The 25,316-nt window shown below is 43.7% G+C and overlaps 1 protein-coding gene across 1 annotated transcript in view; it reads right to left on the bottom strand.

Moving 5' to 3' along the window:
* Nucleotides 1-11,112: 11,112 nt before the first annotated feature.
* CLRN3 (clarin 3) overlaps nt 11,113-25,316 on the bottom strand; it is an 87,918-nt gene continuing 73,714 nt past the window's right edge. Inside the window, exons 2-3 of the mRNA XM_078643510.1 lie at nt 23,769-23,951; nt 11,113-19,565 (exon numbers count right to left, since the gene is read on the bottom strand). Coding sequence (XP_078499636.1) covers nt 19,294-19,565; nt 23,769-23,951 — 455 coding nt within the window. The 3' untranslated portion in view covers nt 11,113-19,293. The remainder of the gene's footprint in view (nt 19,566-23,768; nt 23,952-25,316) is intronic.

The raw sequence follows: 25,316 nt of genomic DNA, 5'->3' as shown, positions 1-25,316 counted from the left end.
AAATGGGCGAAAGTGAGGCAATGTTAGAATACCCATGTTTTCAACTGTTTCTTAAAGCTGATGAAGTTTTCAGTAAGATGGAGAGATAGCAGTAGGGTGTTCCACTGGTGTGTGCCACCAGAAAGGAAAAGGCACAACACCCGCTTCCCGTGTTCAGGGAACAAAAGTAGATTGTAAAGATGTGGAGAAGAGTACATGGGTAGGTTTTATGATCCACATTCTTTTGTCAGTTAGCAGGGCCAGTGCCATGCAGAGCCTTTTGTGTGTAACACAGTAGTTTAAGCAGAGCATGCATAAGCATTGAAAGCTAGGGGAGGGAGTTAAGGTGTGGGGACATGGAAGTACAGGCTGGGACATTGAGTGCCAAGCGAGCAGTGGCATGTTGCATGTTCTGCTATCTCCTCAATACATATTCAGGAATCCTTACGTATAGTGCATTAACATTATCGGATAGGCTGATGATCAAGGCCTGGCTGAGAGTCTTACAAATGCAGACATGGAGCCATTTAAATACCTGGTGAACCAGTCTAAGAAATTCAACACTAGATGAAAAAGAAAAAGATGAAAAAATTTTTATCTTTCGAGGTCCCCCAGCAACATTGAAATATGAAATACCAGCATTTCTAATGCACACAGCTACCTCCAGAGAGGTGTCCTGGCGCTGGGGGTCATCGGGAAGATTAAGCGAGCTATTGCCCAGAGTCACATGGTGCTGGGCTAACCTGCCCCGACACCAGGGATTGAACCATGAACCCTGTGGCTGGAGTCAGGCACCTTGGCCGCTGACCCACACCTCTTCCACATTCATCTGTCACTTATGGTTCCTGCTGATGGCCATTAGCCACAGCCTAGCACATTTCACAATAGTCCAACTTCAGCCTGCACTCATAACCAGGCTATTACAGACTATCTTAGTCTGTTTCCCCAACATCAAGCACTGCAAATGCAGTACTCTGATCCTACCTCATGACCAGATCTGTCATGTGGCACCCAACGTCCTAGTCAGGTAACTGTCACCTATGCCTGGGCCCTTTTTCCTTCCTATGCAGCCCCTTATCACCCTGGGGCTATAACCACAGACTCATCTCTGTACATTCTCAGGACTTTCATCAACTGTCATCACCATGGCCTGAGTGCAGCGCTCCACCACCTCAACATCCCCCTGGTTCTGGACTCAAATACTGACTCTGGACATCTTTAGGAATTTAACCCACTGCTATCTCTGAACCCACGGATTTCAGCCACATCCCACAGCATCTGACTAGAGCACACGTTCCAAAGGCCATGCTATAGCCATTGCCAAAATCCTGATCAGAATCATGACAGTGCGTTTTACTCCCTGATCGTCAACAATGGTCTGCCATTCCAGGCTCTCCGTTGCCTCAGGTATAGGAAATGGATGCTCACTCCTGCTTCCTCTCGATGACTTGAACTGATCTGACCTTCCAACAATGTGAAAGCAGGCAATTTCATATGGAGCAGGTGTGAACCTGGCCTATCATTTGTGAGCTACCATCTTTCACATTCTACCCCCTGCCTGTCACTTCCTAGGTGACAGACATCTTCTAAGGGTCTAATATCTCACTATTCCTTTCCCATGTGATGATCTTGGTGCATGGCCCATACAACCACTTTCCCAAAGGTCATTACCAATGACCGGGCCCATGTCCCAATGGCTTATTTCCCACCATTCGTCTACAGCTCAATCTGTCCCCATGCAGCATACCCAGACCGTTGGCCACAGTCCAGTGTGAGACCTTTGACCAATGCTCATAAATTGGCGTATCACATGTACCATTCAGGGACCAGTTGAAACCACCACATACTACTGTCCAGCTCTTCTCCTGCATGCTCAGTGCCGAACCCCAAAGGTGTGTATCTCTGGTGCACTGTACGGCAGAAGATTTAACGATCACGCCGTGACTCCAAGGACTCCTTGTGTTGCAGAGCCAGAAATCAGAAGTTTACCCCTGAGCACTATCATGATGGGGCGATGCAAATTCTTCATGACTTGCAACTGACGGCTTGGCTTTAAAACATGATTTATGTGCTTTCGCAAAGGAAATTTTGCTGTCAATAAAAGCAGCCGTTCATTATCATCATCAATTGCTCTAGATCAAAATCATGAGTAGGAAAATGCTATCATCAAGGGAGATGGAGGTGCTGTAGGTCTGCTGAATAAAACAGGAGATCTCAGACGATGTATGATATCTGAGCCAGAGATTTCCAGAGTTGTAAATGAATTGGAACAAACATTTGTGAATGCAAAATAAAAAACAACCTTTGCCACCTTGAACAAATACCTAGTGTACAGAAATCTTTCGCAAAAGATTTAAAATCTCTGCTGTACACAACTGAGGAAGTTGGTCATCTGTTTATGGGGGAGAGTGGTGATCTTCTCAACCTGGACAGCAATGAGGTCACCCCTGCTACAGTTATCATGGCAGTGAAAACAGCACAGGAAGTGTTGCAAAAGTGTTCAAAGCCCATAACACATACAATACCTAGAAACCAATTTCAATTACTCAGCACCAGTCTCCACAAAACATCTGGGTCCAAAGGCAAACTATCTTTGTTAAAAAGTAATTGCAATCTGTTTGCTATGTTATATATTGGGTTGAGGCAAGAAACTGTAATTTGAAATGATTTTTCAAGCACAAGAATCAACCTTTTCTGAAACCTACATCTATGAATGAAAAACTCAGACAAGGACTGAAGTCGCAGCTATTACACTGTGTTGCTGGATGTACCACAATACACAACACTGCACCACAGGTGGATGTAAATATTAGACTGTGCAGTTATAGTAAATGTGCTACCTCCCAAGTCTTGTAAAACATTTGATGATTATGCTTCAATATTTGGTATACCCTACATAGAAATTCAAGCAAGGACTGTGAAATGATTGGATCTGATGTGGAATATGCATATTTTACTGGTGATGGTCTTTCCAAGTGATTTGAATCTAACACTACTACACCCAAAGATTGCATGGTTTTCTTAGACGAGGCAAAAACAAGGAAGAGTTGTTTAGTTTACTGAGTAGGCGTGTGCAGCCTAATTATATTGAAGGGAAGCAAGTAATTGTCACCAGCCATGATAAAGTTGCAAGTTCCACACCAATTACGAATTATTTTTCAATAATATTGCCTTTCAATCATGAGGAAGCAGCCAGACAAGTTATGCTTCATTCTTGCCTTGCAGCAACAGAAGGTCATTCCAAAATAAGGATTCAAACAGTAGATACTGATGTAGTCATTCTCGCGATTGCTAATTTTAAAAACAATGGATGTCAAGAATTTTGGTTAGCAGTTGGTATTGGAAAAAAGTTCAGCTACATAACAGCACACGGTATTGTAACAAGCTTTGTCATTGATATATGTGAATCTCTGCTCTTTTTCCATGCTGTTACAGGTTGCAACCCACAATGGCTTTTCATGGGAGACGGAAGAAAGCAGCTTATGACACCTTGATGCCACGATCGTCGGCTACTCCCACATTTAAATTTCTGTTGGATCGACCAAGTCCTGTTCATTCTGTTCCCTTTGGCAATGTTGAGAGATTTATTGTACTAATGTATAGCTGCAATTGTCCATTGCAGTAAATAACAGTACTCGCCAATTCAGGTTTGCAAGTGGCAACAGAACATCCAGCCAACACAAGACGCTCTCCTTCAACATGTTAAATGATCTGCCTACCAAGGGGCAGTGTTTGGAGTCAAACTTTAGTGCCCATCCAAGGATTGCCAAATGTACATGATTTGGGCTGGAAGCAGATTGATGGAGTAACAACACTACATTGGACAACCATTCTGGCGGCATCTAAGGCATGCAAATAACTTATTTGTTTTGGGTGCAGAAAAAGTCATGCCAAAATCAATGCAAATGCACAAAGACGAGACTGCTGAGTACCGACATTTGTAGCAGTGGAAACTCTTATCAAGATTAAGACAGTGTACTAACTCAAATCATCATTGCTTCGTATTATAGAAATGTTATTAGGGTTTACTATATTTGTGTATTGTTTAATTACAATGGAAACATTATCCACATGTTCTTAGTATGTGTTGTACAGTGTGTTACTTATTCCTGGTGTTCGTATTGGTGGCCATTTTGGTGTTATTGTTATGATGTTACAGTCTCGATCCAACAAGGGCATGCACATGCCATGAACTGATATATACAAATTTACTTTTGTGCCGAATTTATCGCAAATCAGAAGATTTAAATTATTTTTTGTTATAGGTTTGCCATCTTGAATTTCAAATAGACTATATGATGTCATAGCGATACAAAAGGGGATGATGGACGGAGCGTTTAAGCAAATTAAACACTCACCCCCAGTCAACTGATCTGGGTTTAATCCATCACCATTCTTTAGCCCACTCAGCCACCCCATTTCAGACATGGCTATATGCAAATCAGCCTGACCCTGTGCCTCATGGGAACAGCCCAGCCCGAACTGCCAAGCCATGTCTTACATGGACCGGAAACAAGCATCCTGGGACCGGTTTCGGATTCATAATCCTCATCAGCCAGGCTATCTTGAATCCAGTGGCCAAGTGAGCAAGGGACTCACGTCTGAGCATACCCTGCCACACTTAGGGCGAACAAAGCGATACAAAAGGGGATGATGGACGGAGCGTTTAAGCAAATTAAACACTCACCCCCAGTCAACTTATCTGGGTTTAATCCATCACCATTCTTTAGCCCACTCAGCCACCCCATTTCAGACATGGCTATATGCAAATCAGTCTGACCCAGTGCCTCATGGGAACAGCCCAGCCCGAACTGCCAAGCCATGTCTTACATGGACCGGAAACAAGCATCCTGGGACCGGTTTCAGATTCATAATCCTCATCAGCCAGGCTATCTTGAATCCAGTGGACAAGTGAGCAAGGGACTCACGTCTGAGCATACCCTGCCACACTTAGGGCGAACAAAGCGATACAAAAGGGGATGATGGACGGAGCGTTTAAGCAAATTAAACACTCACCCCCAGTCAACGGATCTGGGTTTAATCCATCACCATTCTTTAGCCCACTCAGCCACCCCATTTCAGACATGGCTATATGCAAATCAGTCTTACCCTGTGCCTCATGGGAACAGCCCAGCCCGAACTGCCAAGCCATGTCTTACATGGACCGGAAACAAGCATCCTGGGACCGGTTTCGGATTCATAATCCTCATCAGCCAGGCTATCTTGAATCCAGTGGCCAAGTGAGCAAGGGACTCACGTCTGAGCATACCCTGCCACACTTAGGGCGAACAAAGCGATACAAAAGGGGATGATGGACGGAGCGTTTAAGCAAATTAAACACTCACCCCCAGTCAACTTATCTGGGTTTAATCCATCACCATTCTTTAGCCCACTCAGCCACCCCATTTCAGACATGGCTATATGCAAATCAGTCTGACCCAGTGCCTCATGGGAACAGCCCAGCCCGAACTGCCAAGCCATGTCTTACATGGACCGGAAACAAGCATCCTGGGACCGGTTTCGGATTCATAATCCTCATCAGCCAGGCTATCTTGAATCCAGTGGACAAGTGAGCAAGGGACTCACGTCTGAGCATACCCTGCCACACTTAGGGCGAACAAAGCGATACAAAAGGGGATGATGGACGGAGCGTTTAAGCAAATTAAACACTCACCCCCAGTCAACTGATCTGGGTTTAATCCATCACCATTCTTTAGCCCACTCAGCCACCCCATTTCAGACATGGCTATATGCAAATCAGTCTTACCCTGTGCCTCATGGGAACAGCCCAGCCCGAACTGCCAAGCCATGTCTTACATGGACCGGAAACAAGCATCCTGGGACCGGTTTCGGATTCATAATCCTCATCAGCCAGGCTATCTTGAATCCAGTGGCCAAGTGAGCAAGGGACTCACGTCTGAGCATACCCTGCCACACTTAGGGCGAACAAAGCGATACAAAAGGGGATGATGGACGGAGCGTTTAAGCAAATTAAACACTCACCCCCAGTCAACGGATCTGGTTTTAATCCATCACCATTCTTTAGCTCACTCAGCCACCCCATTTCAGACATGGCTATATGCAAATCAGTCTGACCCTGTGCCTCATGGGAACAGCCCAGCCCGAACTGCCAAGCCATGTCTTACATGGACCGGAAACAAGCATCCTGGGACCGGTTTCGGATTCATAATCCTCATCAGCCAGGCTATCTTTAATCCAGTGGCCAAGTGAGCAAGGGACTCACGTCTGAGCATACCCTGCCACACTTAGGGCGAACAAAGCGATACAAAAGGGGATGATGGACGGAGCGTTTAAGCAAATTAAACACTCACCCCCAGTCAACTGATCTGGGTTTAATCCATCACCATTCTTTAGCCCACTCAACCACCCCATTTCAGACATGGCTATATGCAAATCAGTCTGACCCTGTGCTTCATGGGAACATCCCCAGCCCGAACTGCCAAGCCATGTCTCACATGGACCGGAAACAAGCATACTGGGACCGGTTTCGGATTCATAATCCTCATCAGCCAGGCTATCTTGAATCCAGTGGCCAAGTGAGCAAGGGACTCACGTCTGAGCATACCCTGCCACACTTAAGGCGCACAAAGCGATACAAAAGGGGATGATGGACGGAGCGTTTAAGCAAATTAAACACTTCAATGAGGCACAGGGTCAGACTGATTTGCATATAGCCATGTCTGAACTGGGGTGGCCGAGTGAGCTAAAGAATGGTGATGGATTAAACCCAGATCAGTTGACTGGGGGTGAGTGTTTGATTTGCTCAAACGCTCCGTCCATCATCCCCTTTTGTATCGCTTTGTTCGCCCTAAGTGTGGCAGGGTATGCTCAGACGTGAGTCCCTTGCTCACTTGGCCACTGGATTCAAGATAGCCTGGCTGATGAGGATTATGAATCCGAAACCGGTCCCAGGATGCTTGTTTCCGGTCCAGGGAAGACATGGCTTGGCAGTTCGGGCTGGACTGTTCCCATGAGGCACAGGGTCAGACTGATTTGCATATAGCCATGTCTGAACTGGGGTGGCCGAGTGAGCTAAAGAATGGTGATGGATTAAACCCAGATCAATTGACTGGGGGTGAGTGTTTGATTTGCTCAAATGCTCCGTCCATCATCCCCTTTTGTATCGCTTTGTTCACCCTAAGTGTGGCAGGGTATGCTCAGACGTGAGTCCCTTGCTCACTTGGCCACTGGATTCAAGATAGCCTGGCTGATGAGGATTATGAATCCGAAACCGGTCCCAGGATGCTTGTTTCCAGTCCAGGGAAGACATGGCTTGGCAGTTCGGGCTGGACTGTTCCCATGAGGCACAGGGTCAGACTGATTTGCATATAGCCATGTCTGAACTGGGGTGGCCGAGTGAGCTAAAGAATGGTGATGGATTAAACCCAGATCAGTTGACTGGGGGTGGTTGTTTGATTTGCTCAAACGCTCCGTCCGTCATCCCCTTTTGTATCGCTTTGTTCGCCCTAAGTGTGGCACGGTATGCTCAGACGTGAGTCCCTTGCTCACTTGGTCACTGGATTCAAGATAGCCTGGCTGATGAGGATTATGAATCCGAAACCAGTCCCAGGATGCTTGTTTCCGGTCCAGGGAAGACATGGCTTGGCAGTTCGGGCTGGACTGTTCCCATGAGGCACAGGGTCAGACTGATTTGCATATAGCCATGTCTGAACTGGGTGGCCGAGTGAGCTAAAGAATGGTGATGGATTAAACCCAGATCAGTTGACTGGGGGTGAGTGTTTGATTTGCTCAAGCGCTCCGTCCATCATCCCCTTTTTGTATCGCTTTGTTCGCCCTAAGTGTGGCAGAGTATGCTCAGACGTGAGTCCCTTGCTCACTTGGCCACTGGATTCAAGATAGCCTGGCTGATGAGGATTATGAATCCGAAACCGGTCCCAGGATGCTTGTTTCCGGTCCAGGGAAGACATGGCTTGGCAGTTCGGGCTGGACTGTTCCCATGAGGCACAGGGTCAGACTGATTTGCATATAGCCATGTCTGAACTGGGGTGGCCGAGTGAGCTTAAGAATGGTGATGGATTAAACCCAGATCAGTTGACTGGGGGTGAGTGTTTGATTTGCTCAAACGCTCCGTCCATCATACCCTTTTGTATCGCTTTGTTCGCCCTAAGTGTGGCAGGGTATGCTCAGACGTGAGTCCCTTGCTCACTTGGCCAGTGGATTCAAGATAGCCTGGCTGATGAGGATTATGAATCCGAAACCGGTCCCAGGATGCTTGTTTCCGGTCCAGGGTAGACATGGCTTGGCAGTTCGGGCTGGACTGTTCCCATGAGGCACAGGGTCAGACTGATTTGCATATAGCCATGTCTGAACTGGGGTGGCCGAGTGAGCTAAAGAATGGTGATGGATTAAACCCAGATCAGTTGACTGGGGGTGAGTGTTTGATTTGCTCAAACGCTCCGTCCATTGTCCCCTTTTGTATTGCTTTGTTCGCCCTAAGTGTGGCAGGGTATGCTCAGACGTGAGTCCCTTGCTCACTTGGCCACTGGATTCAAGATAGCCTGGCTGATGAGGATTATGAATCCGAAACCAGTCCCAGGATGCTTGTTTCCGGTCCAGGGAAGACATGGCTTGGCAGTTCGGGCTGGACTGTTCCCATGAGGCACAGGGTCAGACTGATTTGCATATAGCCATGTCTGAACTGGGGTGGCCGAGTGAGCTAAAGATTGGTGATGGATTAAACCCAGATCAGTTGACTGGGGGTGAGTGTTTGATTTGCTCAAACGCTCCGTCCATCATCACATTTGTATCGCTTTGTTCGCCCTAAGTGTGGCAGGGTATGCTCAGACGTGAGTCCCCTGCTCACTTGGCCACTGGATTCAAGATAGCCTGGCTGATGAGGATTATGAATCCGAAACCGGTCCCAGGAGGCTTGTTTCCGGTCCAGGGAAGACATGGCTTGGCAGTTCGGGCTGGACTGTTCCCATGAGGCACAGGGTCAGACTGATTTGCATATAGCCATGTCTGAACTGGGGTGGCCGAGTGAGCTAAAGAATGGTGATTAATTAAACCCAGATCAGTTGACTGGGGGTGGTTGTTTGATTTGCTCAAACGCTCCATCCGTCATCCCCTTTTGTATCGCTTTGTTCGCCCTAAGTGTGGCACGGTATGCTCAGACGTGAGTCCCTTGCTCACTTGGCCACTGGATTCAAGATAGCCTGGCTGATGAGGATTATGAATCCGAAACCGGTCCCAGGATGCTTGTTTCCGGTCCAGGGAAGACATGGCTTGGCAGTTCGGGCTGGACTGTTCCCATGAGGCACAGGGTCAGACTGATTTGCATATAGCCATGTCTGAACTGGGTGGCCGAGTGAGCTAAAGAATGGTGATGGATTAAACCCAGATCAGTTGACTGGGGGTGAGTGTTTGATTTGCTCAAACGCTCCGTCCATCATCCCCTTTTTGTATCGCTTTGTTCGCCCTAAGTGTGGCAGAGTATGCTCAGACGTGAGTCCCTTGCTCACTTGGCCACTGGATTCAAGATAGCCTGGCTGATGAGGATTATGAATCCGAAACCGGTCCCAGGATGCTTGTTTCCGGTCCAGGGAAGACATGGCTTGGCAGTTCGGGCTGGACTGTTCCCATGAGGCACAGGGTCAGACTGATATGCATATAGCCATGTCTGAACTGGGGTGGCCGAGTGAGCTTAAGAATGGTGATGGATTAAACCCAGATCAGTTGACTGGGGGTGAGTGTTTGATTTGCTCAAACGCTCTGTCCATCATAACCTTTTGTATCGCTTTGTTCGCCCTAAGTGTGGCAGGGTATGCTCAGACGTGAGTCCCCTGCTCACTTGACCACTGGATTCAAGATAGCCTGGCTGATGAGGATTATGAATCCGAAACCGGTCCCAGGATGCTTGTTTCCGGTCCAGGGAAGACATGGCTTGGCAGTTCGGGCTGGACTGTTCCCATGAGGCACAGGGTCAGACTGATTTGCATATAGCCATGTCTGAACTGGGGTGGCCGAGTGAGCTAAAGAATGGTGATGGATTAAACCCAGATCAGTTGACTGGGGGTGAGTGTTTGATTTGCGCAAACGCTCCGTCCATCATCCCCTTTTGTATCGCTTTGTTCGCCCTAAGTGTGGCAGGGTATGCTCAGACATGAGTCCCTTGCTCACTTGGCCACTGGATTCAAGATAGCCTGGCTGATGAGGATTATGAATCCGAAACCGGTCCCAGGATGCTTGTTTCCGGTCCAGGGAAGACATGGCTTGGCAGTTCGGGCTGGACTGTTCCCATGAGGCACAGGGTCAGACTGATTTGCATATAGCCATGTCTGAACTGGGGTGGCCGAGTGAGCTAAAGAATGGTGATGGATTAAACCCAGATCAGTTGACTGGGGGTGAGTGTTTGATATGCTCAAACGCTCCGTCCATCATCCCCTTTTGTATCGCTATATGATGTTATTGGCAAGATCCATGTGAGGTCTTGCTCATATATGATTACTATTCCAAAATCGAATATCTGTACCAACTTTCAGCTTTCGATCACAACCGGAACGATTTTTCAGTCTAACAGCTATACAATAATCGATTAGTGGAGGGCCACTCAAATTAGTTGGCATTGGAACTTAGTAACCTGTCTGGTGACTGTTTACATTGCACTAGGATCTGTTGAGAACGAAAAGACATACCTCATATAAAACATTCTTGTACAAACAAGGACCAAAACAAAGAACATTTGTTGAAATAAATAACATTAAAATACTTTCAAGAGAAAAACATCAGGATTCAAACCCATCTTCAAACTGTTGACACCCCTTCCCTCTTGAAAAAGAGATATTCTAATATTCTTAGATGGTTCTCATTTTTGGAGATAGACAAACACTCCCTCTTAAACATCCTCTCAGATATCAGATATCCCTCCTTCCAAAACTACAATTTCCCAGCCATTTTGATCAAAAACTGCACCCACATTCATTGCACCTCACTTTGAAATTCATTAACACTTCCCTTTCACGGGGTATCTGTTCAACCAAGCTCCGAATAGCCAATGTCCTCTCTGCTGTATCAACTCAATGTGGATCTAAAAAAACTTCAGAATAAAATCAAAGTAAATGTTTTCTTGGTAAAAATAACAAACGCAGTCAGTTCAATTCAATAGTAATCTTTATTTATCAACAGGCGGCAAAAGAGCATAATAAATACAATTCCTAAAGTGCAGCAATTCAATATATTCCTCTTCACATTATAATATTTTACAAACAGCATTATTTTAGGAAGGCCCTTGATAACATGATTTATCTAAAAGATGTATATAAATAGCATAAATTAAAATCATTCATACAATACGTCATGTCTATCCATAGCAATTCCTTTTCCTAATAGCAGCTGTTATAAAATTGATCACTTGCAAAAGAAACAATTGATGAACGGAATGCTGGAAAATGCAAACATTCACCCCCAGTCACAAGGATCTGGGTTAATTCCATCATTCTTTTGATCAGCACACCACCCCAGTTTGGACCCAGCCATATGCAAATCAGTCTTGACCCTGTTCATTGTGGGAACAGTCCAGCCCAAACTGCCAAGCCAGGCCCTCCCTGGAACTGAAACAAGCAACCTGAGACCAGTTTTAGGGAATCGCCCTTCATCAGCCAGGCTAGCTTGAATCAAGTGGTGTGGTGAGTGCGGGGCCCACGTCTGGGCATACCCTTCCCACTTAGGGCAACATATGCAAAAAAAACAATTGATGGACGGAATGCTGGACAATGCAAACAGTCACACCCAGTCACAAGGATCTGGGTTAAATCCATAATTCTTTTGCTCACCACACCACCCCAGTTTGGACCCAGCCATATGCAAATCAGTCTTGGCCCGGTTCCTTGTGGGAACAGTCCAGTCCGAACTGCCAAGCCAGGCCGTTCCTGGAACGGAAACAAGCATCCTGAGGCTGGTTTCAGGGCATCACCCTTCCTCAGTCAGGCTACCTTGAATCCAGTGGTGTTGTGAGCACGGGACCCACGTCTGGGCATACTCTTCCCACTTAGGGTGACATCTGCAAAAGAAACAATTGATGGACTGAATGCTGGACAATGCAAACAGTCACACCCAGTCACAATGATCTGGGTTAAATCCATAATTCTTTTGCTCACCACACCACCCCAGTTTGGACCCAGCCATATGCAAATCAGTCTTGGCCCGGTTCCTTGTGGGAACAGTCCAGTCCGAACTGCCAAGCCAGGCCGTTCCTGGAACGGAAACAAGCATCCTGAGGCTGGTTTCAGGGCATCACCCTTCATCAGTCAGGCTACCTTGAATCCAGTGGTGTTGTGAGCACGGGACCCACGTCTGGGCATACTCTTTCCACTTAGGGTGACATCTGCAAAAGAAACAATTGATGGACTGAATGCTGGACAATGCAAACATTCACCCCCTGTCACAATGATCTGGGTTAAATCCATCATTATTATGCTCACCACACCACCCCAGTTTGGACAAAGCCATATGCAAATCAGTCTTGACCCTGTTCCTTGTGGGAACAGTCCAGCCCAAACTGACAAGCCAGGCCCTCCCTGGAACGGAAACAAGCATCCTGTGACCGGTTTCAGGGCATCACCCTTCATCAGCCATGCTAGCTTGAATCCAGTGGTGTGGTGAGCATGGGACCCACGTCTGGACATACCCTTCTCACTTAGGGCAACATATGCAAAAGAAACAATTGATGGACAGAATGCTGGACAATACAAACATTCACCCCCAGTCACAAGGATCTGGGTTAAATCAATCATTCTATTGCTCACCACACCACCCCAGTTTGGACCCAGCCATATGCAAATCAGTCTTGACCCTGTTCCTTGTGGGAACAGTCCAGCCCAAACTGCCAAGCCAGGCCCTCTCTGGAATGGAAACAAGCATCCTGAGTTCGGTTTCAGGGCATCACCCTACAACAGCCAGGCTAGCTTGAATCCAGTGGTGTGGTGAGCAAAGGACCCACGTCTGGGCATACTCTTCCCACTTAGGGTGACATCTGCAAAAGAAACAATTGATGGACTGAATGCTGGACAATGCAAACAGTCACACCCAGTCACAATGATCTGGGTTAAATCCATAATTCTTTTGCTCACCACACCACCCCAGTTAAGACCCAGCCATATCCAAATCTTTTTTTAAATTGTCCTTTTTGCATTTGTCACCCTGAGTGGTACGGGTATGCCCAGACGTGGGTCCCGTGCTCTCCATGCCACTGGAGTCAAGCTAGCCTGGCTGATGAGGGCTGAAAGCCCGAAACCGGTCCTAGGATGCTTGTTTCCAGTCCAGAAATGACCTCGCCTGGCAGTTCAGGCTGGACTGTTCCCATTGGGCGCAGGGTCAAGACTGATTTGCATGTGGCTGAGTCCAAACTGGAATGGCATCGTGAGCAAAAAAACTATGGATTTAGGCCCAGATCTTTGTACTGGAGTGAATGTATGACATTGTTTTGCATTCTGTCCATCAATTGTACTTTTTGCATTTGTCACCCTGAGTGGGACGGGTATGCCCAGACATCGGTCCTGTGCTCTTCATGCCACTGGAGTCACGCTATCCTGATTGATGAGGGCTCAAAGCCCAAAACTGGTCCTAGGATGCCTGTTTCCATTCCAGGGAGGACTTCGCCTGGCAGTTCAAGCTGGACTGTTCCCATTGGGAGAAGGGTCAAGACTGATTTGCATATGGCTGGATCCAAACTGGATTGGCATGGTGAGCAAAATAACGATGGATTTATGCCCAGATATCTGTACTGGGGTGAATGTATATCATTGTTCTGCAGTCTGTCCATCAATTGTACTTTTTGCACAAAATTGATCATGGCATAACTTACTTATGGAATACTTAAAACTTGTGAATAAATCATTCCTGACTGATATTGCCTGAGATTTGGTGCTGGTAGGATAGGGACTAAAAAGGACTTCTGTGGCGTAAAGTATAAAGTGTAAAACAATAGAAAGTGGACTGTGCAATGATTAGAACCCATATCACATAGACATGTTGGAAGTGCATTTCACCAGAAATGCACGGGAATGCACAAGGTATGACAAGGCTTACTGAATTGCCTAAATGTTGATAAGCGTCTTCTGTCAATGTCACTGGGACTGAATCACTATGTCTTTTTGACAGAGAAACCCCAGTCTAAAAAAGAAATTCACAACCAGGAAATAAAGAGATATAGGAGATATAAAAGATGAGGATTACTACCATCTCATACGGTATTTAGAGCTAGTTTCAAAACTTGCAGAACAAACACTTTTTATTTTACTGAAACATTCTTTTATTTTTATTTTTTACATTTCTTACAGAGAATCAGAGAGCCCTGATGAGAATCTAGGCAATTACAACCTAAGATTCGAAACGTGTCGGCACATCAGAAAGAGCATAGAGGAACAGATAGAGATTTTTTCTTGTATAGATGAAATATTTGTTTATTGAATACATGCTCTTACTGATACATAGATAATTCTTTTAAAAATCTATGGAATTGATGTATTTATTGCATTAATTATACTTAAGGTCACAATTGATTTAATGTGTTTTGTATATAATTGTGTGTATTGTGATGTAATATGTACAGTTTGTTTAATGTAGTTGAATGTAAATAGATTTGTCTAAAGTGTTTTTTAGATTATATGTAAACTTTGCACTATCTTTTTATTTTCACAAAAAAATGGTTTAATGATAAAACAAAAAGAAGAAGAATAAAAATGGTATAAATGAATAAGAGGTACAAACATAAAGAAATGTGTTTGACTAATGAGCATAAATCGTAAGCGCTTTCAAAAAGTAGAGATCCAGGCGAAATCTGTTTTTTGCACTTATAGGGCCCTGCCTGTCTCTCGTCCCTTTGGGCCAAAATCCTCTTTTTATACAGATCTTTCTAAAAGTGGCATTTTCAGAATTGTGACTTAAAATCTACAGATTGTGACTTAAATCATTACAGGGAGTTTTAAATTACAATTCTTTAGATACCAAACTCGACAATACTGCCTGCTCCCAATTATAATTTCTCACTTATTAAATCTATTAGGTTAACCCAATGTTATCCAATTGGAGAGGCAGGCCTTGCAAGAGAGAAACATGTATTTAAGAGATTTTTACTACCAGGGCATATAATCCTTAAAAGTATGTCTCTAAAGTTTATATACACTGCACCCTGCGGTATGGGATATTTCGGGCCTACCCTAGGGGTGACCTATATGTATTAAAAAGGAACGTTTAGGCCTGGCAAAAGGTTTATTTTGACATGTCAAAATGGCAGAGCATACTGCACACACAGGGTACAATGGCAGGCCTGAGACATATTTAAAAGGCTATTTAAGTGGATAGCCCAATGAGTGCTGCAGGCCCACTGATAGGATTTAATGTTTAGGGCCTGGATACATGTAGTACCATTTTACTGGGGACGTGCATGTAAATAAATGTGCCAAATGGGTTTAAGTCAATTTTACCATGTTTAAAGGAGGGAGCACAAACACTTTAGCACCAGTTAGCACTGGTAAAGAGCACAGAGCCCTAAAAGCCACGAAAAACAGGTTCAGAAAACAGGAGGCCTAAGGAAAGATGTTTGGGGGATGACCATGCAGAGAGGGCAAGCTCCAACAGATCCTAATTCTAAACCCTCTTCATTAGCTACAGATGACAGCCAAAATCTCATGTCGCTTTGCATTACTTACTTTCAGTACATCAGCCTGTCTTCCTCCATGAGAAGCGCATATTCTCAACGGATTCATAATCTGCCCGAAGCTAATAGCTCCTGTTCCACAAAATACCAAATTTAATGTAGTAAAAAACTATAATGCAAGCATTCACTAAATATGTATAAAAACTCATAAATGCTTCACCTAAATAATTGAGACTTTCTCTACCCTGGCCGTCATTCTGCAGGGTTCTTAACTAATATGTTTGAGGTACACTTTCCATATGGCTATCCTACTCAATCCTTTTTTATACTTTTCCTTAATTATTTATGTATCTGTTGTGTGCATGAATTCCTCTCCAGGCATGATCTCAGAGTATGTCTGTCACTTTGTGTATGCTGTCTTATTTAACACGTCATGTGTACACTGCTCTGACACCACTGGGTTAAATTCCATTATGAACATTGTAGTTATGAATAAATTAATAGTTTGCGATTCACCAGGCAACAGATATTGTTTTGCGTGCATCTGTGGAAGTGATTTACATAGTTTCCCCATGTCCAGACTACCTGAATATTGATTTCCCTTTTGCAGCAGCACCGGAACATGAGCCATATTTGCAGTATTGTTACACATAAAGAAATACGTATTTTTGTTGCATCTTCTGTGGCCCCTTATAAGCCTTCAAGACATCATGATTCTAATTGAAAGTACCAGAAATAGAAAGACGTGTAGATTATTGTGACTCGACAACGTGCTGTGTTAGTCATTTAGGGCCAGATGAATTAAGCGGATGTATGACGTTACAACGCATACATTCACAACGCATACCATTACAACAAACATTTAACAACGCAAGATCCATTACATTGCGTGCTATTACAACGCATGCCATTACAACGCAGATGCTATTACAACGCATACCATTACAATATAATGGCATGCGTTGTAATAGCATCTGCGTTGTAATGGCATGCATTGTAATAGCATGCGTTGTAATGGATCTTGCGTTGTAAAAGTTTAATTGTAATGGTATTGCGTTGTTATGCCCGCGTTGGGATGGCTGTTTCCCGAATCAAGCCTATCTGGATTCACAAATGGCCTGATTCACAGAATCAGGCCTGAAAAAAGGCATTAGGTATGGTTTAATCCGAAATTGCAATTCAGTAACATGTTTCCAAATTGCTATTTGGGATTTCATATGTATGCCAAATTGGTATTTCGAAGGGGGGTGTTTAGGGTGTCCCTTCCAAATACCAAATTAAATGGTATGTATTGTTGGTTTGCGACCAAACTCCATCGCAAAATAGTCATACTTTACCACCCATTCTACATTGATGGGAACCCATTTACAAATAGTAAGGGGTCCCCTTTCCTTTTGAGAATGTAAAAAAATATTATTTCTTAACAGCAGGCAATGGCCAATGGACAATAACCTGCTCTTAAAAAAATTCAACTGAACGATTATTTTTTTTTTTTAATGCATCCTGTTTCCCTTTCCTTTAAGGGCTGCATTTCAAAACAACAACAAAAATAGCTTTATTTGAAAGCAATCACAGACATGGTCGTCTGCTGAACTCAGTAGACCACCATCAGTGTGATGGCTGCATTTCTGAATGGGTCGCAAATAAATAATATTCATGAGGTAGGTCAACTTGCGACCTACTAGAAATCTTGTTTTGGAAATTAAAAGGTTCACACATTAGGAATACCAATTTCCTTATTGTGATTTGGAGATAATCACAATTAGGAAATCAGTATTTTTAATGTTGGTACATTTGGCCCTTGGTAACTGCATGTCTGCTCTAGTGACACCAAAGTGGGAACAACTCCTCTGTAAAGCCTTGCACAGTTCGCTATTGCAGCCAAAATCAGGCTACTACATGAGAACACACATAAGGTTGCTAAAATAGATTTTAATTTACCAGCCCGTATTGACAGTAAGCTGCATTAAGATTGCCATTTTGGTCATGAAAAAGCAAGGAAAGACTCCAGTATAATTTGCTTGGTGTATGTATGTCTATACAAAGGTATGTGCTCTATAAGACTTAGATGAGCCATGCAATGAATTCAAAGCTTGTGCGACCAATTATAACCTCCCTTGTAGATATTTATTAAGCAACTATACAGTTATAACAAAAATAATTGCCACTTTGTAAATATAAAGGCAGATAATTACCCTGTTTTTTCCCCTCTATGATACAATCATGTGTTAGTCTTGTAATGTATACATTTCCTCGATATTGATATCATTTTCTCCCGTAAATTAAACTTTGACCCCAACATGCACTTACTTCTGCAAACAGCTGACAGCGCTCACAAGAAAATATACGGGCCCTGATATACCATTGTTTTGTGTCACCCTTGCACCACGGAAGGAGACGTAAAACCTAGATTCAGATTTCCCAAGCCACGCAAGGCCACCCTGAGTGGCTTGGTAAATCTGGTGTAACGCAAGGCTGCTCAAGTCGCTGCTGCATGGTTGGGGCGTTACATGGGAGGAGCAAGGGTGTTCCCACGCATCCATCCATGCATTGGACACATTCCCAGATTTACTAAAAATGGTAATCCTGAGAATGCCTCAGAACTGTGGGCCTCATTTATGAGCCCTTGCGTCACTTTTACGCCACCGGTGCGTCACTTTTTGTGACGCACCAGTGGCGTAAACAATGCACCTTGTTGCGCCATATTTACAAAGTGACGCATCTAGGTAGATGCGTCACTTTGTAAACCCCTGTGCCACATTATACCTGCGCCAGGTATAATGTATGCAAAGGGGGCGTATTGACGCAAGAAAGGGTCGTAGAAGTGATGCAGGGAAATCTATGAGATTTCACTGCATCACTTCTAGGACACCGTTGCGTCAAAATCTCGCGCCTGCCTCACAGCAGGGGTAAGACTGACGCAAGCCCTTTCACATGGGGCTTGCCCCATGTGAAAGAACGCATTGCTGGAGTTGCGTCACTTTTGTGACACACTCCAGCAATGCGTCACTTTTGCGCTTACAGATACGTCAGAAATACTGACGTATCTGTAACTCCTTGCGACATGATGCGTCATACATTAAATATGACGCATCAGGTATGTCGCAAGGAGTGCAAACTGAGAAGTGACTCATCGCTGCTTTCACGCAGCGATGCGTCATTTCTCATAAATGAGGCCCCGTATGCCTTCACGCCAGAGGCGCAACGAAGAGAAATATATTTGTTTCTCCTTCTTTCTAAGCGTGGTGCATTCTGAAGAACACTTGGAAGAAAATGCCTCTCAGGGTTGCTTTTGTGCAGGAAGGTGCCTCTTCCTGCACAAAAATATTCCTACCTACAACACAGGCGCAAGGGTGCCTGAGTTGGCACACGGCAACACATTGTGCATTACCGCATGCAGAGAGCAGGAATGTGCCATATATTGGTAAATTTAGTGCAACAAGTTGTCTTGCTGTGTTGCGTTGCGTATAAGTATGATAATTCTGCCCCATAATGATGTACGCAGCACAAAGATGATGTTCAAAACAACGAGTCGTTCGCGTGAAGTTATACTGCAGAACTGCATCCCATTATCTCTAGAGACACGTGGCTTCAATGTACACCAATAAAAGGAAAATAATTTATTAGGCAACCTAAGTTACTTCAAACTTCAGTTCTTACAGCGCGTGATTTTCCGATTAGAATAGGATGATGTCTTTGGGCGCGTTTTCCATGGGCCTCTGCTGCTCCCGCCTCTCGCTGTATCTCGCGTGGTGATAGAGATATATAATCACAATGGTGGCACCGTTCAACAGAATAATGACCAGCAGTAGCCAAAACGAGTATCCATAGCTGTTCTGTTGGCTGAACGTAGTTTCGCCTTTAAAGTTCTTCTTTATCAGACGCTCGGGGAATTTGTTGACCTCAGTGTTGACCGCGCCCAGGATCAGGGCGAGTAGGATGAAGCTACCTAGAAAATGGAGCACACATTAGTCCTCATTCAAAAACGCACCTCACTGTAATATATCGTGCATACAAGTTACAGGTACTCAGCGCTATTATTCAACAATTAGGATACAGTACAAACATGGGGCCCAGGTTAACACTATTCTCTCCATTCCCATTCATGGTGTGCAAATGTGCACAAAACACATTTATTTACGAAAGGCCTCTGAGGTGGGAGTGGCTTCAAACTGTGCATCACTAGACAGTGAAAGACACGCTATTGTTTTGAGTGACGTAGCTCAGTGTTTCAAGTCAATTGTACAGGGTTGTTCCAGTTCGTTGCCCTTCTCCATACAGTTGTTATGTTGGTTATATGTTGTTCTGCCACTTTAAGGGCTCTTCAAAGAGCAAGGGCCGGGGACGATTGAAAAGAGGGTCAGGGTGGAGGGAAGGAGGGGACTTGTTAGAGGGAATCAGAATGAGCTCTGTGGGTTGACTGATGTCTCCCAACACTTTAGCACAACACTGATTGGAGCACTAGTGCATTGTGGGTAGTCGGCCTTCCACCCTGATGTATTGGTACAAACGAAGAGAAGAGGGGGGAAATGTTGACAGTTGGCGGAGGAAAGAACAGGAGGGAATCGGAGCGTGAATTTGTTAGAAGGTGTAGTGTAAATAACTACAAATGATTTGAATAAATAGTAAGTTTATTCCATATAAAGAAGCACTCCTGCATACAGCCGAAGTCTCCAGGAACTCCGTGGTAACTGACAAAGATTACAGTTAATAGCAAGCATATACATACAGTGAACTGTAAATGGTCACGAGTGATACAGAGTTAAACAATAACAAAGCTCGAGGTGATAAGTTAAATCAAAACATAGGCACGAGTCAGTACGAGTCCATGTGGGAGAAATGCGCGAGTGGACCTCGCGCCACGCATGTACTCGCGCTGACTCGTGTGCTAGCTATACAACAGAAGGTGAGGTGAGTTGTGACAGTGAGAGGAATTAGGGCAAAGCAAGACAGAGAGTTACAGCGCGGGTGGACCAGAAATAGTGCTTCGGAAGGCAGACGACTGCCACCTTCCTCCTCACCTCAATGCGAGCCACCTATTTCCTAATGGATACATGTCCTTAAGAAAACATAGTTGAGAACGGAGATGAAGGGAGAAAGAGCTACAGTAAATCAAAAGGCTTCTTAAAGAGAATCATCAGTATTACATGAGAAACGTACCACAAGGTGCTAACCTTTTAGCTCTTGCACTTGCCTAGAGTAGGTTATCCTGGAGGCTAAACTTTCGGATCTCAAAAGCCTTCACCTAGGTTGCATAAGTGGGTTCCGTATTGATGTGTCAAAGCTTTATCCTGGTGGCCAAAGGTGCATACACCCACAAATGCTTGTTCACTCCCTTTTTGTCTTTATTGTGTATATACTTTCACACCTCTCTATCACGAATACCTATACACATACAATGATACTGTCTCATACTCATAGTTATAAACTCTGGCACACACATAAAAAGTGAATGCATCATATTCGTGGCAAAGAGGTCTTAGAGTGCACGTCACAATCTGTGTACATGAGTGTGCATTTACATCTACATTGATTCATGCATATTTGTATGTGCATGTGAGTGTGTGTGCGGATTTATGTACAGTTGTTTGTGTCATGGGTGTGATCATTGACAAAAGTTCTCCTCTCCTGTAACCCTGATCTTGAAATGAGGCTCGTGTCAGTGGCATGTAAAGTCAAATCAATTTAAAATCTGTAGTTCTGTTTTCTTGGGAATTTCTTTTCACGGTTCGTCATAAATATATATGCCAGGAACCACATTGCAAACATGTATACATTCATACCCTAAACAGATTTAGTGAGTATATATGTTAGCATTTTACTCCTTCTTGTACTCCAAGAACTGATGCGCTTGAATGGCTCACTTTCTAGGTTTATTTAAATTGTTTAGTGCCATGAAACTATCTTTTTTCTGTGTGCAAGTGCTATGTCATGTTTTAAAATTGACAAAAAATTAATACACACAATAGGACACATGCTTACAGACTCAATATAATGTAATCATAGAGCCTGATTCACATAGGGAAGTTACACTTTCAAGTAAGCTTACACTTTTTGATAAGTTTACTAATTTAGAGTAGTTACAAATTCTGACTGTAAGTTGCTACTTAAAAACAGTACTAAGTCTAGCACTACACTGGGCCAACCACTGGTATTGCCATACCCTCCCATAGAAAAGTATTGAAATATTGACTTAAAATAAAACCCTATTGGAAATAATGTTAAATTAAATAAATTACTTACTTTAAAATACATTTTTCTCCCTGTATGTCCGGGGCATGCCACATTTTCCCTGAATATGCCCGCCATGTGTTGGACATGAGCAAGCAAAACCAGTAATGATTCACCAACCCTTGATAGTGTGGGCTATTGTGTCTGTGGCCAGGTGACCCTTTGTAGGATGAGCCTCCAGGTCAGAGATTTACACAGGTGAAGCCAACAGAGGCTCAATTGGTATAAACACAGTGCTTTCCATGACTCTAAATAGAGTGAAGAAACAGTAGGAGCATATTTACGAGCCCCTACCGCCTCCACAACATTATTTTCAGTGACGTTGCGATGGTGATAGGTGCTTCGCTTTATTCACAAGGCAGTGTTAAGCCATTTAACGTGGCTTAAAGCGGCCTTGTTAATAAGTCACCCTTTCAGTCTGTACTTAGAGTTAAAGGGGAAGGCAATGGGTGTTTTGCAGTGGGCGTTCCACCACAACACCCACTGATTTTGACGCTGCCTCCTATTTACAAGGGCAGCGTATATAGGATGCAGCGCCAAAATTAAGACCAGTGAAAACCTGATCTTAAATAGGCGAAACGAGTAGAAATGCTTTATTCCTCATCGCTTTTGTTGTTTCCATGTGTCCTGTCTTGTGCAGCACATATAGAAACAACAAATTGCCTAAGATTGTTTATATGCAGGAAGCTCCCCCTTGCTGCACATAAACAATCATGTTTAAAAAATGCTGTTTTGCAACTTCTATGTGGGCTGCATTAGGCAGCACATATAGAAGTTACAAAACGGCATTTAAAGATTGTTTATGTGCAGGAAGGGGGACCTCCCTGCACACAATCTTCCTCTCAACACAGGCACCCTTGCACTATTGTGCAAGTGTGCCTGCGATGGCTCTAGGCAGCTAAAGTTAGCACCAGCATAGAGAGAAACACAGGGCTGCACCATATTCTAGTGAATATGTTGCAGCCCTGCGTTTCTAAAGTGATGAAGCGTGTCGTTAGCCTTCTTGGCTTAACGACACGATTTGCCACTTTATTGTAAATATGCCCCTAGGTTTGGCAGGACAGGAGCACCGTTGATTTATGGTCGTTCTCCCACTCCAGCAACATCTAAATGAAGAAAACTAAGAAGTGATGGGTGAATTACCTGAATTAATCTCAGCCATTTGTAATTCTTCTGGACCATACTTCAATACATCAATTGTTTGACCAATTCGTCACATTAGAGTGGAATGAGCAATGTGCAAATCAGTTTTGGTCGGTTCCAATAGGAACCGTGCAGCCAGAGCTCTCAAGACAAGTCCCTTCTGAATGGGAGCTTAAGCGCACCTAGACCAGCTTCAATTTATATGGGTCTTATCAGCAGCGTGTAGTTTGAGCCCTATGGCACAGCATCCACAGGACCAACATCTAGGCATAGCCCCAGAGAAAAACTAAAACCTCATGGGTGGATTGTTTGACTTAATCTCAGGCTTACCACAAAGAATGTTTTGTCTCTCAAACATTTCTATCTTCAAATTTGAATGCACAGTCCTGGAACATTTCTCTGTAACTTGTTGTCCAAGTACAAGGAGAACAGTAGACAAGTGTTTTTTCTGGAGTGACAAATAGAAACGTAGTACTTCTATTGCTGCCTCACTGAATCTTTTGTACAGTGTACAGCCTAAAAAAGAGGAAAGTACACTCCCGAATCTCCATTTGAAGAAAAATGGTAAATCATGGGGGCAAGTTGACATATCCACCTCAATTTGAGATCTTCTGTTTTTAGTAGACTAACAGAGAACACTTTCTCTCAAGAAAATGCCAGATTTCTTATAATAATATATCAAGCTTGATGCACAAACGCTTTAGTGAATCGAACCAGGCATTGCATAGTTAGGCATCTTTAATCTCATGTCTATTATGGTGAAGGCAAACACACTTACCATTTAGGACACTCCATACGTACACTCCGATTGGTCCAAAAAATGTTTGGTAGGGATTGCTCACACTGTTGTAACATGTAATCCCAGAGCTCAAAAGAGAACAGAAAAGGCCAGCCACCAGCAACACGATAATCAAAATATGAACAATTTCAGCACTGTCAGTTCCTCTGGCTTCCTTTAACACTAAAACAAAATTTTGGATTAATGTACAATATGATGATTTTAATTACAAAACAGTGCACCATGGGTTGTCATGTTATATGCATATCTAGTAAACATTCACCAATCTGTCTTTCTTTTTTATTCCAGCACTAGGATCAGAATTGAATTAATGAAAGTAGACCAACTTGAAAAAAAAATGTTTAACTCTTTTCCCACATCTTAACATTTGAACTCTTAGGTAGCCTCAAAATTGTACTTTACCCCAGTAATTTGCTAGTATTTTCAGTGGAACACTGTTGAGCAAATAAACATTCATGAGTGGCCATAGTATGGCTAATAATCTCACCAAGTACAGCGTCATGAGTTCTGGCGTACTTCCCAGATTATCAGTTTACTAAAATACCCAGGATAGAAGAAGTGACATCAAGCACCCTTTGACCCCACGCTGCCCCACCCACAGTCTCGTACCTTTTCTCATATGTTGAGGGGGCTAGGGAATTCTATGGAGGGAAAACTATGGAAGGCAATCACAGTTCTTGCATCCCTGTTTCATTTATTTAACCCTTTTACCTTTAATTCATTTGTCTGTGTAAATAACCCATGAAACGAACATTAGACGGTTCAATGCTAAGATTTCCAAATTACAAGGCACTGACAGCAGTGAGTACCCCTTTTCATTCCCAACTGATGCTCATAGCAATATGTGTGAATTTCAGCATTCATTAGTCTTAAATACTGTAGCATACCTGCAGTAGCTCTAGGCGAGCTGTTCGGTCATAAACGCAATAACCCTTATAGCCATCAAAGCATGTGTCACCTTATCAATCCATTCTCAAAACTGGAGTATTAATAGTATTTCACACCTTGCAGATCTGCATATATTCTCTATATAAATATTGTAAATTACTACATTAAGGCCAGTTGTTAACACAAATTTTAAAATTAAGCTACATTACCTAGCTAACATATTTATCTATATTTAGGTCAAAATTAACTTTCGTAGTAAACCATACATCTCACAGTATTGAGACCGAAATTACATTTATATAGAACTGACCACCCCTGACTAAGTACTAAAGCACTTTACATTAGGTAGATCGCAAGCCAGGAGTCGAAGTTCATATTAAATCTAATGTTTACTGGGATTAGTCTGGTGCTCTGAAAAGGCACAATTTGATGGATTGGCTCATGTTTCTTTGTGGCACATTAATGACTTAAGTGTGAGGATAAGAGAGGGCCATGTGGGAAGCAAATAGTTGAGGGAATTAATTGATTTTGTTAGGTTGCAGGGATATGGTTTCAAACAAAGAAAGATTAAGATAGGCATTTGATTTAGGATACTGTTTATACCCGTAGCCCCAATTTTCTTTTCCCAGGTCCTTTAAC

Source organism: Lissotriton helveticus, chromosome 5_1 (assembly GCF_964261635.1).
Source record: "Lissotriton helveticus chromosome 5_1, aLisHel1.1, whole genome shotgun sequence".
NCBI classification, from domain to species: domain Eukaryota; kingdom Metazoa; phylum Chordata; class Amphibia; order Caudata; family Salamandridae; genus Lissotriton; species Lissotriton helveticus.
This window is presented reverse-complemented; position numbering and strand designations above follow the sequence as displayed.